The following is a 13,813-nucleotide window of genomic DNA, read 5'->3' on the forward strand; positions in this document are numbered from 1 at the left end:
CATAACCTATAATAAATATCAGAACAATCTGTTAGCCAGTAAAGACATGCACAGTTGCTATGAACGTGAGTGAAAGCACATCGAGTCAGATTGCCAATTCTTTTTTGAAGCACGGTCATTAATAATTCAAAATTATTTCTATATTCTTATTTTTAAAGTTAATTTTCTTCAAGAAATTCGTATAAAATATATTTGAAAAGTACAATACTAATCTACTAAGTTAATACAGTTGTGTTTACTATTTTGTTGAAGAGAAGTGCAAACTTTTTAAACTATTGAAATGGCATTCAGCTTAGAAGATTATGCTAATTTGATAAACTCTTTTGTCAATAATCTCAACAATGAAGGTGCATCAGAAACCGCGAATGATGATTGTTCAAACTCTTTTGTCAATAATCTCAACAATGAAGGTGCATCAGAAACCGCGAATGATGATTGTTCTAAGGTAAAATTTAAATTACTTTCTAAACCGTATTTTGTATTTATTTCTATTGTGGAATAGGCCTATACTTTATTTTTCAGCACTCTATCACAATACTAGTCATTACAGTTTATTGAACTGGGACCAGTTTGCTTACCACACATATTTGTGTAGAAGCTATGCCTGGCTACCAGGCTTGCGTGTAGCCTTCAGAGTGCATGCATATGCATAATATGAAGGGAAAAGACCTGGAGGATCCTCTCTCTGGTAAAACGGTGCGCCAGTTTACTGGCACCAATTAGGACCCTTTGACAGTGGAAAAGTGATACATAATACACCATGACCAGATATGCCTCCGTCACATGTCCCTTCAGCTCGAGCGAAACAAAACAGGTTCGGGATAGTCTCTTGCTGGATGTGACGGGCCTAGTTGAGCTTTTAATCAAGTACTAGTAGTTCTGTGAACAGTAGACCTCGCGCAGTTATAATCCACAGTCTCTTCTTATATTGTCCATTAAAGTAAATTCTATACGTAGTCTGATTTTTCACGGTAATATTGGCGTTTGGAGGAGACTCCTTTTCTTTTTGTATTATCTTTAAAATGCAAAATTTCAAAAACCTTAAATAATATATACGTCGACGCGAAATTCAAAGAGAAACATACCTGTCAAATTTTATGGAAATCTATTGCCGCGTTTCGCCGTAAATGCGGAACATAAATATAAACATAAAATCAAAACCGTCGACTTGAATCTTATACTTCACTTCGCTTGGTCAATAAAGACCAGCAGCTTCACAGGTTCCTGATCATGAGGCAGACTTCGCAACAAACTGCCGATAATTTTTTGTGTCTTGCTCTCATTTAGCTGGAAACGATTTACCAAGAACCATGAAATTAAGACTGCAGATGCTTCGCCGACCTCTCTAACACCTGCTGGAGGTCAATGCCAGATGACAGCAATGATGTACCATCAGCAAACAGGAGAGTTGTACCATTGTCATCAAGATTGTTGATCATCACGATAAACAAGACTGGCCCCAGAATTGAACCCTGAGGTAAATCAGGAAGCAGGTCCACCCAATTACACCACCTGTGTCCTCCAAGTTAGGTATAACTCCAAGATCAGGGCCGACCCCATAATAGCTAAAGTCTGCGATATATTACTTTTAACATGAAGAGGAGAAACTCATTTCTCCCTCCACAGTTTGTAGCGTAAACACAGACAGACATCCTGCGCACAATTGGATGCGCCGTGTCATTTTGCTTCATGCTCTTGTGATGAAAACAATATTATACCTGCTGACCAGTATATGACTTGGAACATTGCCAGCAATAGCTGGAAGGGGAGTGTTAGTGCGTCGCGTTGGAAAGCTCTCTCACACAGACACAAAAGAAGGAGAATGCTGCTAGGTAGTGGGAGTGATTAGTGGAGGATAGAGCATCGGACCTCTCCGTCTTCGAGAAAGAGCCGTGTTAAAAGTAATTTCTCTCCCACTTTAGTAGTTCTGTGAACAGAAGACCTCGCGCTCAGTAAGTTACATTGACCTGTTGTTGTTTTCTCAAAAATTATTTATCAATTTAAAATGTCTAGAAAAAATCCTAAAAAAACATAGAGCTTTCTGTCCTATCGTACCGTGGCGTGTCGTCCCGGAATGTGAGTGTGAGCGCTGTTATCAGGTCTGGCTGCAACTGTCTACAACGTTGATGGAAAAATACATTTTCAAGATGTTCGATGTTTTTGAACGGGTAGTAATATAGTCCACTAGACTGCTGATTTATGATGAATAATTCTAAAGTCTGATTTTTACTATAATATTGGCGTATGAAGGAGGCTCCTTATTCCTTTTATATTATTCTTGAAATGCAAAATTTCCAAAAACCTTGTATATACGTCGTCGCGCAATTTAAAAAGGAACATACCTGTCAAATTTCATGAAAATCTATTTCTGCGTTTCGCCGTAAATGCGCAACATATAAACATGAATGTTGGAATGTAAACATTGAATGTTTACCTTATGTAATAATACACATATGTACATATGTTTAAACATTTAAACATCAAGAGAAATGCCAAACCGTCGACTTGAATCTTAGACCTCACTTCGCTCGGTCAACGAAGCTTCCAGGTCAGTATGTGATGGTCAACACAATCAAACGCTCTACTCAAATCACTAAATCAATTTTCTCAGCCACTCGATTCACTGCATCAAAAGTGACCTCCCTCTACGAAAACCAAAACTGCATACATCACAAGGTTTTAACTCTCAAAGAACTCCTCAAGTTGGGGTTTGATGACGCTATTTCCAAGTACTACCTTTCCAAGTCATGGATATTGGCCTGAAGCTCACCTGTGATCACCCTTCTTGTACACAGGAACGGTTCTTGAGGTTTCAGAAAGTGGATCCCAAGTTGGATGAAAAATATCTTGCATAACACACACAAATTCACACATTAAATTTGTTGCTATCGTTGTGCATCCAGTTTTTGCGCAACTGTTCGAATGCAAAATGATTGCGAAATTTACTAGAAGATGGAAGATGTCACTGCTGCAGCAAGGGGGTCCGCAATAGCATTCACCACCTCTACAAGCATGAATCACATCAGGAGTATCAAAGGCTCTGCTGATCACAAGAGTGTGAGCCCAGCAAGTCTGCCTATTTCAAGGTCTCATAAGTTTTCTGAAGAAGGAAGTCGGCTGCATCTGCCGTATATATAACCATAGAGAAACAATAGCGTAAGTAGATATCCCATGGTATAGGGAATTTATGTCGCAGCTTTTACTGTTATCTCAAGCCGATCACTGTCGATTATTGTCAATTATTACTGTTTTGTTGGGGTGAGAGTGTATGAACGGCACAATTTGAGAGACTACCAGCGTCACACAGCTTCATAGGAAAGAACTACGTGAACTATCGGCTTGGGATAACAGTAAAAGTTGCGACATAATTTCCCTATACCATGGGATATCTACTTATGCTATTGTTTCTCTATGATATAACTTAGTTTTCTGAACCAAAACTGGGTGGTCGTAAACAGGCCCCACGGCTCTTAAGGCTGTGCAAAGGCTAAAAATAAACTTTCTACTCGTGATATTTTTCAAAGTTTTTCGATTTGTATATCATCAAGCTATCAAAATGAAAAAGTTTTCTCAGGAAAATATTTTTTTCCGATCATTACTTTTTGAGATATGAGCGCCTGAAGTTTGAATTTTTGGAACAGAACATTTCAAATTCGGTACGGTAAGATATAAATCCATGAGATTTGGAGGAAAAATTTTTCATGGGTATTGTTGATCTAGTAGAACAAAAATTTTCTGAAAATATCAATTTTTGAAAAAGTTATTCAATTTACCAAAAATAACTCAACTAAAAGTTATTTTTGGTTATTTTTAGTAAATTGAATAACTATCTTAAAAATTGATATTTTCAAAAAAAAATTGTTTTACTAGATCAACAATACCATGAAGAATCTATCCTCTAAATCTCATGGATTTATCTCTTACCGAATTTGAAATGTTCTGTCCCAAAACTTCAAACTTTAGGCGCTCATATCTCTAAAATGACCAGAAAAAAATGTTTCCCTGAGAAAACTTTTCCATTTTGATAGCTTGATGATATACAAATTGAAAAACTTTGAAAAATATCACGAGTAGAAAGTTTATTTTTAGCCTTTGCACAGCCTCGATAATTTCAGGAGCTGCCTTGTTATAAATTTAATATTTTTTCAAAAAGTGAACTTTCATTAATCAACATTAATTTTGATTTGAATATTTCAATTTTAATAAGTTGTTTATGAATGATTGTTTTCTGAATTATCAAAATTTCAGACATCTGCATCATCAGAACATCTCAGCAGCATAGCTAATAAGGTTATTGAATTGAACCTTTTGCGAAACGAGTTAATAAATGTGGAACAAGATATTGCGGATCAAGATAATACAAACAGGCTGAAAAGATGTCGCCTTCTCAAAGGTAATAATACAGAGTGTTCATAAAGTTCGACGGGGTTCTAACTCTTAATAATATTTTTTTACATTAAACTTGAAGATATACCATAAAATTATAAGTCAAATTGAAAGCGACTCATGAAGAACCGTATGACTCCGATTTTTGTCACTTTACACACATCAATTGAAACATTGTTTAGTGTGACCATATCAATCCAGCATCAGTACATATAAACTTGGATGAAGCCATTAAGGTACACTTTTTTCATTATTTAAATTGAATAATCTTTTTCATATTATATTTATGATTTGTAATATTGTCAATGAAATAAATAAATAAATATAATTGTTAAGATCATTATAAGAGTGAGAAAAAGTGGCAACCGAAAATAAGCGAGTTATGGGTTGTTGAAGTGCTAACTTTCCAGATTCCGTTTTCTTTCCAGATCATAAACGGTTTCATATATTATTAGAACTTCTCTTGAAAATTCAAAAAAATGTATCTTTCCAAACTGAAACATTTTATTCCCCATATCGTTCATTAATAAAAAAGTAACATTTTTTGTAAATTCGATAACTTATTTTGGCATTAATCGCGGAAAAACGCATATTAGAACAAAGCCAATGATATTCTGAATGAATTAAAAAAACTGCAATGGAAAATTTTGAAACCGTTTATGATCTGGGAAGAAAACGGAGTTTAGCACTCCAATAACCCATAACTCGCTTATTAGACCACTTGAAAACTTCAGTTGCCACTTTTTCTCACTCTTATAATGATCTCAACAATTATATTGAAAAAGATTATCCAATTTAAATAAAAATAAAAAGGTGTACCGAACTGCCTTGTGTGGCGCTAGGTGAGGAGGGAATGTGCCCTTGATGTCATCGAGGCCCGCCCGACACGGGGAAAGTAGAGACAGCAATTCACTGGCGGCCAGTGATTTTCATTACGTCACATTTCATCACATCACATTTCATAGCCCTCAGCAACTTGACAACTCTACTTTCCCTGTCTATAAACACCTTTACAGCTTATCTATAGTGAGGTCCACGTTATAATGGCAGTGTTTGATTGGCAATGGTATTTCTATCCTTATCTATCATTCAGCAAAGCGCATAGCGCTATCTCTTTCTCGCTTTGCTCTGTTGCCAGATCGTCTTTCAACAATGTAGAATTAATAATTCATTTTCAAAATATTTCATCTTAATTATGAAAGTTCTTCATGATATTATTGAAAAATATAATTTCTCGCTAAATAAAATATAATTGATTATTTTAAACGAGAATGAACAGTTAATGTTTCTACAGATGGAAATCACTGAGATATTGCAATTATTCAAATGCTAATGAATTAATTGTTAAACGAAAATCCAAATTGAATGCTGCAATTCACCCCGAAGACTTCTGCTACTGCAAATATTGTGTACAACAGGGTAAACAGCTAGATGGAAATTCGATGAGGTCTACTATTCAAAAATTATTTGTCAGCCCGGGGACAAATTTTTGAATAGTAGCGGCGCTCATCGAATTTCCACCTAGCTGTTTACCCTGTTGTCAATATTTGCAGTAACAGAAGTCTTCGGGGTGAATTACAGCATTTAATTTGGATTTTCGTTTAATAATAATAGTTCATATTTCATCTATAAACGTGTATCAGCTACCGTCTATGGAAGGCATTGACAAGACAGAGGATCGGTTACGTTTTTCTCCTATCTTTCTCCACTGTCATTATAACGTGAACCTCACTATAGGGCTCAATAAATACCATTTACATGTTTCTAGTTTATTCTCGTCTGCTCATATTTCAGAAAAAGAAGCAAACATTTTGACGTCATTAAATGAAAAACTTGTGTTCCTAAATGATGAAGTGCAGCAGATAAAATTAGCTCTGATGTCATTCAAAAATAAAAAGGCACTCCTGGTACCTGAAGAAGCACAAAGGTAAGAATACTCTCAAAACTTTTTTACTTTCCTTGCCCTATTACATAAAAATACATAAAAATAATAAAAATTAATAGATAAAAAATAATAAGATAAAAATTCAGCAAAAATACACTTGAAAAAAATGCAGAGATAGTCATAAAAATAGAAAATTCAGTGGTTCTTAATCATATTAGACTACAATTCAATTTTTACTTTCCTTGCCCTATTACAATAGGTAAGGAAAGTATTGCTTTCCGGAAAAAATTAAGGTACCCCAATTTCTAAATTTCTATACGTTTCAAGGTCCCCTGAGTCAAAAAAGTGGTTTTTGGGTATTGGTCTGTATCTGTGTGTGTGTGTGTGTGTGTGTGTGTGTATGAGTCTATGTGCGTCTGTGTACACGATATCTCATCTCCCAATTAACGGAATGAGATGAAATTTGGAACGTAAGATCCTTACACTATAAGGATCCGACACGAACAATTTCGATCAAATGCAATTCAAGATGGCGGCTAAAATGTTGTCAAAAACAGGGTTTTTCGCGATTTTCTCGAAAACGGCTCCAACGATTTTGATCAAATTTACACCTACAATAGTCATTGATAAGCTCTATCAACTGCCACGAGTCCCATATCTGTAAAAATTTCAGGAGCTCCGCCCCATCTATGCAAATTTGATTTTAGATTCCCAATTATCAGGCTTCAGATTCAATTTAAACAAAAAAATTCAAGTGGAAAATATTGAGCATGAAAATTTCTACAATTAATGTTCAGTAACATTTCCACCTAAAATTGAAAATAAACTCGAAATTCGAGAAAATGTGATTATCCAATTGCAAACTGTTGGCAACTGTTGATTCTATTAAATGATTCACTATGAAGAGATAGCAGACCTCGTATGTCTCCAGAGTTATTGTCCTGTCACCAGCTGGCTCAGATCTTTGTTTATAAGTAGACTTGAGATGCGCGTGAACACTAGCGTCAGGTGATCAATTTTCATAACGGCAAGGAAAGTTGTGTGAGTGCGCCACACCAGATTTTTTAGATTGCTCAATCATAAATCCGTGTTAATTATTTCATTAAGTTGAGTTTCTACCAGTCTCTTCTAATTTCAATTGCATTGACATTTTTCAAAGTGGAGCAACTTTTTTGTCTTTCACCTCTCAAAAACGGAACCACAAATTTTAGTCTCACGCTATGTATAATATCAAAGATTTTCGATTTAAAAAAGACTCGTTGCTGTCTGCTTGTAAAGATCAACTTGTAAAAAAATTAGTTGAGAAATGTTTTCTTGGCATCAAGTTTGCCTCTTATTCCTTGCATTATATGAAAATTATAATTTTAACAGAGTCTCAAGAAAGTAGAATATGATTTTCTTATTAAAAAAAGTCTTCTGAAATAGTTATTTGTGCAACTAGTGCGCAAAGTGTCAGTTTGCTGCACCGAAAGAAACGTTTACGCCCGAGCCGTAGGCGAGGGCGGAATGGTTTCTTGAGTGCAGCAGAGGAACTTTGCGCACGTATTTCACATTAAGTTTTTCCTACAGTTACCATTAATATGAAAAGTGGGTAATTATGGGTAAAATTGCCTGAAATGCATCAAATGTTTTTCTGTGTAATTTTATTATTGATAAAAACCTTAATCCTAAAATCCTAAAGTCCTCGTTGTCCTTGGTTATAATATATAATTAATAATAATTAGCGCGTTGTGCTTCATTGCACCTCTGCTCACTATAGCAGCCACAGCAGTCACTGTTACCAACTTCATTTTGATTTTGCTGCACTGTTGCTCCATATAACCTACTAAGTATTTCGCGTTGCCATGTTGCAAATCTGGAGTGCAGAAAAATTTTTCCCGCACTAGAGCGGAAAAGTGATTCTTTGCGTTCTGTAATCAGTGCAGCAATGGCCACTTTTCAACGTAACTGTAGGAAAAGTTAATTTCTTTGCAACCGTTGGTAATTTTAGTCTGAGCCGTTGACTATGGATTGTTACTGAGTTTAAGCTTAATATTTGTAACTCATGATTAAATTGATAGTTGAAATAAATCAGTTCTGAAAGTTGTTCATCTATGCTTTTCTGAAAAACCTAACAATCATTTCTATTTTCCAGGGATTTCTTGAAAAGTATTGACATACTTTCAGATTTCAACAGTAACTTGGAAAAAACACTTGAAAACGAGAGTGGAAGTGCTGGAGGGAATTTGCAGAAATTTGTTGGAGTTTTTGTGAGTACAGTAATATATTAAACTTTTGTTGGAAAATATTTGATTATGTGGTGAAGATAATAGCCTAGTCGTGAAAGTACTTTATACAGGGTTATTCATAATTATGGGTAAAATATTTTAATACGTGATAGTAGAGGTAAAAATAAGAAAAAAAGTTCTTATAAACATATATCCATAAACGCTCACAAAACAGCAAATTTTTGTGGTGTAATGTACTACATAAGAATACATTTTATTCAACTTTTATTCAAATTTAGTTTACACAGCTTACATAATTCTTTTCAGAATTAAATTCTCTACAATTTTTATTGCGAAAAATTATTTGTTTACTGGTCATTAAAGAAAGTTATTGGGCATCAAACGTAGAAGTCTGTGTTTTTCTACTTAGATTTTTTGCATATTTCAACTTTTTTCTCAAAAACTACTCACACTACAGCTTCCAGACTAGTTTTATTCAATTTTTCAGATATTTTTCCATATGATTCCAGCATAAGTTTTTCAAAAACTAGTCCCCAAACAATTCAGCATCGGTGTATTTCACCAGAGGAACTGAATTCCGGGCGAAATCTTTCACCCTGTATAGATCGCTAATGAAGCGTTTATGGATATATGTTTATAAGAACTTTTTTTCTTATTTTTACCTCTACTATCACGTATTAAAATATTTTACCATAATTATGAATCACCCTGTATAATAAACATAATTCGTTTTTCAATCATTTATTGTGTCCGAGATGGATGTAAGTTACTAGTCTATATATATAAAAGCGAAATGGCACTCACTCACTCACTCACTCGCATAACTAAAAATCTACCGGACCAAAAACGTTCAAATTTGGTAGGTATGTTCAGTTGGCCCTTTAGAGGCGCACTAAGAAATCTTTTGGCAATATTTTAACTCTAAGGGTTGTTTTTAAGGGTTTAAAGTTCGTCTTTTAGCATGTATATTCTTCTTCTCCCAATCTCTTAATTATAATTGAAATTTCCATATCATATGTTACTATAGAACTATAATCTAGATAGAGTACCTCTACGAAACAGTTGTTAACTGGCAACTAAATTAATAATTTTGTCAGGTTGGCATTAAGTTGAGTTGACTTTGTTAGGTTGGAACCAAGTTGAAGATTTAAATGCATTTATCGCGGAAAAATTGATTGGGCACTGCTACTTCAATCCTGGGAATATTATGTTACTAGCAGTCAGTCTCGCTTCGCTCGCCATATCCGTTTAGCCAGCCGTTTAGTCTGAACCCCGACTGGATTGTCCTAACATATGATAAAAATGCCCAAATGAAAATGCAGGCGAGCGAAGCGAGCCTGCTGATCTCATTCTTGGACGATCCTGTCGGGGGTCCAGGGGGCGGAGCCCCCTGGCTAGACGGATATGGCGAGCGAAGCGAGCCTGACGGCTAGTCATTCATATGCACACAAATTCCTATGGAAATTTTCCATTGCATTTTAATTATTGATAGTTAGGTACAAATAACTATTGACTATTAATAGTTAAATATTAAGTTTTCAGTAATTAATCAAATCTCCAGATTTGGTTGATATTCGGGCTATGAATAGAGGTTGACCTAACAAGTGTCGTGCTATAATATGAGATGTTTCGCTACAATACAGGGCGAGTTATTCACTGTAACATAAAATGTTTCCTCTACTCACAGATCACAGAAATCACTCATCTTCAAATGCTTATAACTCAAGAATAGAAGTGAATTTCACCAATTTGATGACATTATCTTGTTCCTCTCGTCAAGTACTATCATTCCTCAGAGTTTAAGCTATTTTTATTTCTGACCATTTTTGCAAAAATTCAAGGTGTTTTATTCATGGATTTCATGAAAAATGCAAATCTCCCAGATTTGCTTGATATTTGGGCTATGGATAGAGGTTGACCTAACAAGTGTTGTAATTAGGAATTATTACTGGAAATATCAGAAACTTTATACTTATCAACTTTTTGTTTAAAAAGTTGATTTATTACATAACTGAAGTCATGATAAACTGTCAAAACGATAGGACCTACCGTGCTGCCCTATTCTCAGATTGTAAACCATACTTGACAAAAGGTTTCAAGTGCTTTCTAAATATTGAACTTCTTTCGTGTTTTGCAGGAGAAAAAGCTATTGGAAATGAAACAAGCCATGTGTGTCCTGAGTGAAACTCACGCTCTTTTGAGAAACGAAAACATTAGAATGAAAAATCTTACAAAGGTTGACGATGATGTATGAAATTTTCAATTTCAAGTAAAGAATTATTTTTGTATGAATTAGAAAATATGCATGTATTTGTTTCATTTTTACTCTTTCTATAAAAATAAACACTAAAATCATGTTATTATTTATTAAAGAGTTTATACTATTTATTGCAATCATTCATTCTTGTTCAATATCTTTACATAAGTTACATAATCTATTTTCTAAGTTGAAAACTATGAGGTGAGATTTTTAGGTCTGAAGTAAACCCTGAGCCTCTTAATAGAGAAAAGCGCCAAAACTGTAATACTTGAAAATAACAAATGCTTGTAAGATAATAGTTATTTTAGGATCCTACATATAAAATTTATTTTTCAAGTTTCATCTACAGTAGGCCACGTTACTCCAAGTCCAGTAGAGTAATTAACGCAAAAAGAGTTTTCAATAAAATAAAAAATGTAGTATGGTCTGTACACACCTTAATTTGCATCACGTGGTCAATGTCATTTCAATTTAACAATAGGAGCACACTGTTGCCGTTTTTATGCTGATTATATCAGAAAGGCCTACAGTCTCTTTTTTGTTCTTTCTCTCACACAATAATTAGGTTATAGGCTCTCTGGATTCTGTGAAATCTGGCAGCGCTGTACTCCATAAGAGCAATGCTGCAAACTAAGGTTTGCACAGACTATACGTTATCTTGACAACCAGCGTAAGTTTTGCATGAATATTGATTGAATGAAAAAGACTAAGAAATTGTCAAAAACCACAGATTTATTGATACCTACTTAGAAAGATCAATAAACTCAGTTTTATCAGAGATTGACAATGGTGTAATAACCGAAACCGGTCTTTCTAAGTATCAATAAATCTGTGGTTTTTGACAATTTCTTAGTCTTTTTCAGTCAATATGAATAATTACCACAATATCAACTTCAATTACCACAATATTAACTTCTCAACTACACAAAAAGTGAATATTGATTCCTCATTTCTCAGACTTAATAAGTCTTGAGTGGGGGGAAAACTTGGACTAGTTTCAATATTTAGATCTTGTACATTTTTACGGAGGTCTGGCAAATTATTATACAAGGGGCCTGTCTAATAGAAATAAATGAAAAGTCTCCACACACTAAATGGATATAGTGAGGTCCACGTTATAATGGCAGTGTTTGATTAGCAATGGTATTAATTGCTATCCTTGTCTATCATTCAACAAACCGGATAGTGTTATCTCTTTCTCGCATTGCTCTGTTGCCAGATCGTCTTTTAAAAATGAAGAATTAATAAATAATTAACAAAATATTTCATCTCAATTATGAAAATTATTGAAAAATATTATTTCTTGCTCAATAAATTATAATTGATTATTTTAAACGAGAACGAACCGTTAATATTACATCAATAAACCTGTATCAGGTACCGTCTACAGAAGGCATTGACAAGACAGAGGATCGGCAATGTCTTTCGCCTATTTTTCTCTACTGCCATTATAACGTGGACCTCACTAGTACAGTTGAATCAAGTGACAGATTCCCATGTCTAGTGTGTGTGGTGGACTTTTCCCTATATTACACAGTACTTAGTTTCTATAAAGGTGCATACAGATATATGCGCCTCCAACACGCTCCGCAATCGCTCCGATCATGAACTGTTACACTCTCGCGTTCCACTCTTGCTCCCCGGTCGATAATTAATCGATCTGCTCGAGTGACATTCGATTGAGAGACTATGGAGAGAGCAGAGCGAAAGTCTGTACAAGTTTAAACAGTCCCTGGGATTAAATATTTCAAATTGATTAGATACTTTGAAATACTTCAAACAAGCAGAGCCGGCACTGGTTTTTTCCTGGGCCATGCTTCCTTGGCGTATTTCTTCTTTTTGGGTTCTGAGGTTCCAATTTCTTTTTCACTTGACACATTGGAATCAACGATCATATCCTGCGAAGGAGCGACTGAGGTTGGCGTCATTTCAATGTCTGGCGCCGGATTGGGCAGAACTAGTCCTAGAGAAGAAGCCAACTTGGATGAGAACAGAAGAGACCCGTTCGTTGGATGCATGTCCGAACCTGCAATAAAAATAAATTCCAAATTGTATTTCTATACAATCTTGCAAGATTTACATTTTGGCTCAACTCACACTTACGCGACTCAGGTCGAGAAGAGACTCGACTCTAGTCGAGAGCATGTGTTTTCAAATGGTGACAGTCGCGGAGACTAGAGTCGACTGGTCTGAGTGGTGACACGGTAGCAGTCTGTAGTCTCCACGACTGTCACCATTTGAAAATACATGCTGCGTCGACTCTAGTCTCTTGAGTCGCAGTCACTTCTCGATCTGAGTCGCGTAAGTGTGAGATGTGGCTCAGACTCAGAACAGTCGATTCTAGTCTCCGCGACCTCACGACTGTGAGACTGAGTCGAGCCTCGACTTGAGTTGTGTAGTACCGTGCATTTTTAATCAAAGTGATGTTTTATCATCTTAGATAAGACAATAATACGACTTTTTGTGTAGTTGAGAAGTTGATATTGTGGTAATTATTCATATTGAATGAAAAAGACTAAGATATTGTCAAAAAACCACTGATTTAACCACCACACTATCACACCACACACTACCACCACAATATCAACTACACAAAAAGTGAAACTAGCAAGTCAAGCTGAACAAGTGAAGTTATATTTTAAATTGAAACTCAAGTATGGAGTAGCAGAAAGGAACATTTTCTTCAATAGACAATGCTTGAAACTGAAGGTTATACCAAAGTATGTGGCAATAGCAACCAACAAGTCAATAGTTTTTCCATTTACATATTTGTTTTATTACCTTTCACATTATTGTTTTCTTGGTTCTTATTTTGTACTAAATAGTAAATTTTATTATCATGGCGATTCTGTTGCTTAAGCCGCCATTTTGTCACACCGTTGAGGGGGAGGAGACTGTCTAGCTAGGCCAATGGCAGGCGTTCATGCCCTCGACCAATAGCAGTACTCGCCTACTAGTATAAATTCTGCTGCTCTTGTATTTAGTTTTAGTTTAGAAAAAGACTAAGAAATTGTCAAAAAACCACAGATTTATTGATACCTACTTAGAAAGATC

At 35.2% G+C, this 13,813-nt stretch overlaps 2 protein-coding genes across 2 annotated transcripts in view; one reads left to right on the forward strand and one right to left on the reverse strand.

Moving 5' to 3' along the window:
• Positions 1 to 10,896, forward strand: LOC111046968. The gene is made up of 5 exons (XM_039429307.1): positions 1 to 445; positions 4,249 to 4,393; positions 6,181 to 6,313; positions 8,406 to 8,520; positions 10,637 to 10,896. Exons 1-5 carry the CDS (start codon positions 281 to 283, stop codon positions 10,751 to 10,753), a joined length of 675 nt encoding a protein of 224 aa, XP_039285241.1. The 5' UTR covers positions 1 to 280; the 3' UTR covers positions 10,754 to 10,896.
• Positions 10,637 to 13,813, reverse strand: part of LOC111046966 (nuclear inhibitor of protein phosphatase 1) — a 22,171-nt gene continuing 18,994 nt past the window's right edge. The window contains exon 7 of the mRNA XM_039429306.1: positions 10,637 to 12,785. Within this exon, the coding sequence (XP_039285240.1) occupies positions 12,535 to 12,785 (251 nt within the window). The 3' untranslated portion in view covers positions 10,637 to 12,534. The remainder of the gene's footprint in view (positions 12,786 to 13,813) is intronic.

Source organism: Nilaparvata lugens, chromosome 5, assembly GCF_014356525.2.
Source record: "Nilaparvata lugens isolate BPH chromosome 5, ASM1435652v1, whole genome shotgun sequence".
In the NCBI taxonomy this organism is placed as follows: Eukaryota; Metazoa; Arthropoda; class Insecta; order Hemiptera; family Delphacidae; genus Nilaparvata; species Nilaparvata lugens.

What these genes read in the sequence shown, in the direction of transcription:
- LOC111046968 (XM_039429307.1), top strand. Translation starts at nt 281, where the DNA reads ATGGCATTCAGCTTAGAAGATTATGCTAATTTGATAAACTCTTTTGTC. An exon ending in CGAATGATGATTGTTCTAAG is followed by an intron (nt 446 to 4,248) that starts GTAAAATTTAAA and finishes TCAAAATTTCAG; the next exon opens with ACATCTGCATCATCAGAACA. An exon ending in AGAAATTTGTTGGAGTTTTT is followed by an intron (nt 8,521 to 10,636) that starts GTGAGTACAGTA and finishes CGTGTTTTGCAG; the next exon opens with GAGAAAAAGCTATTGGAAAT.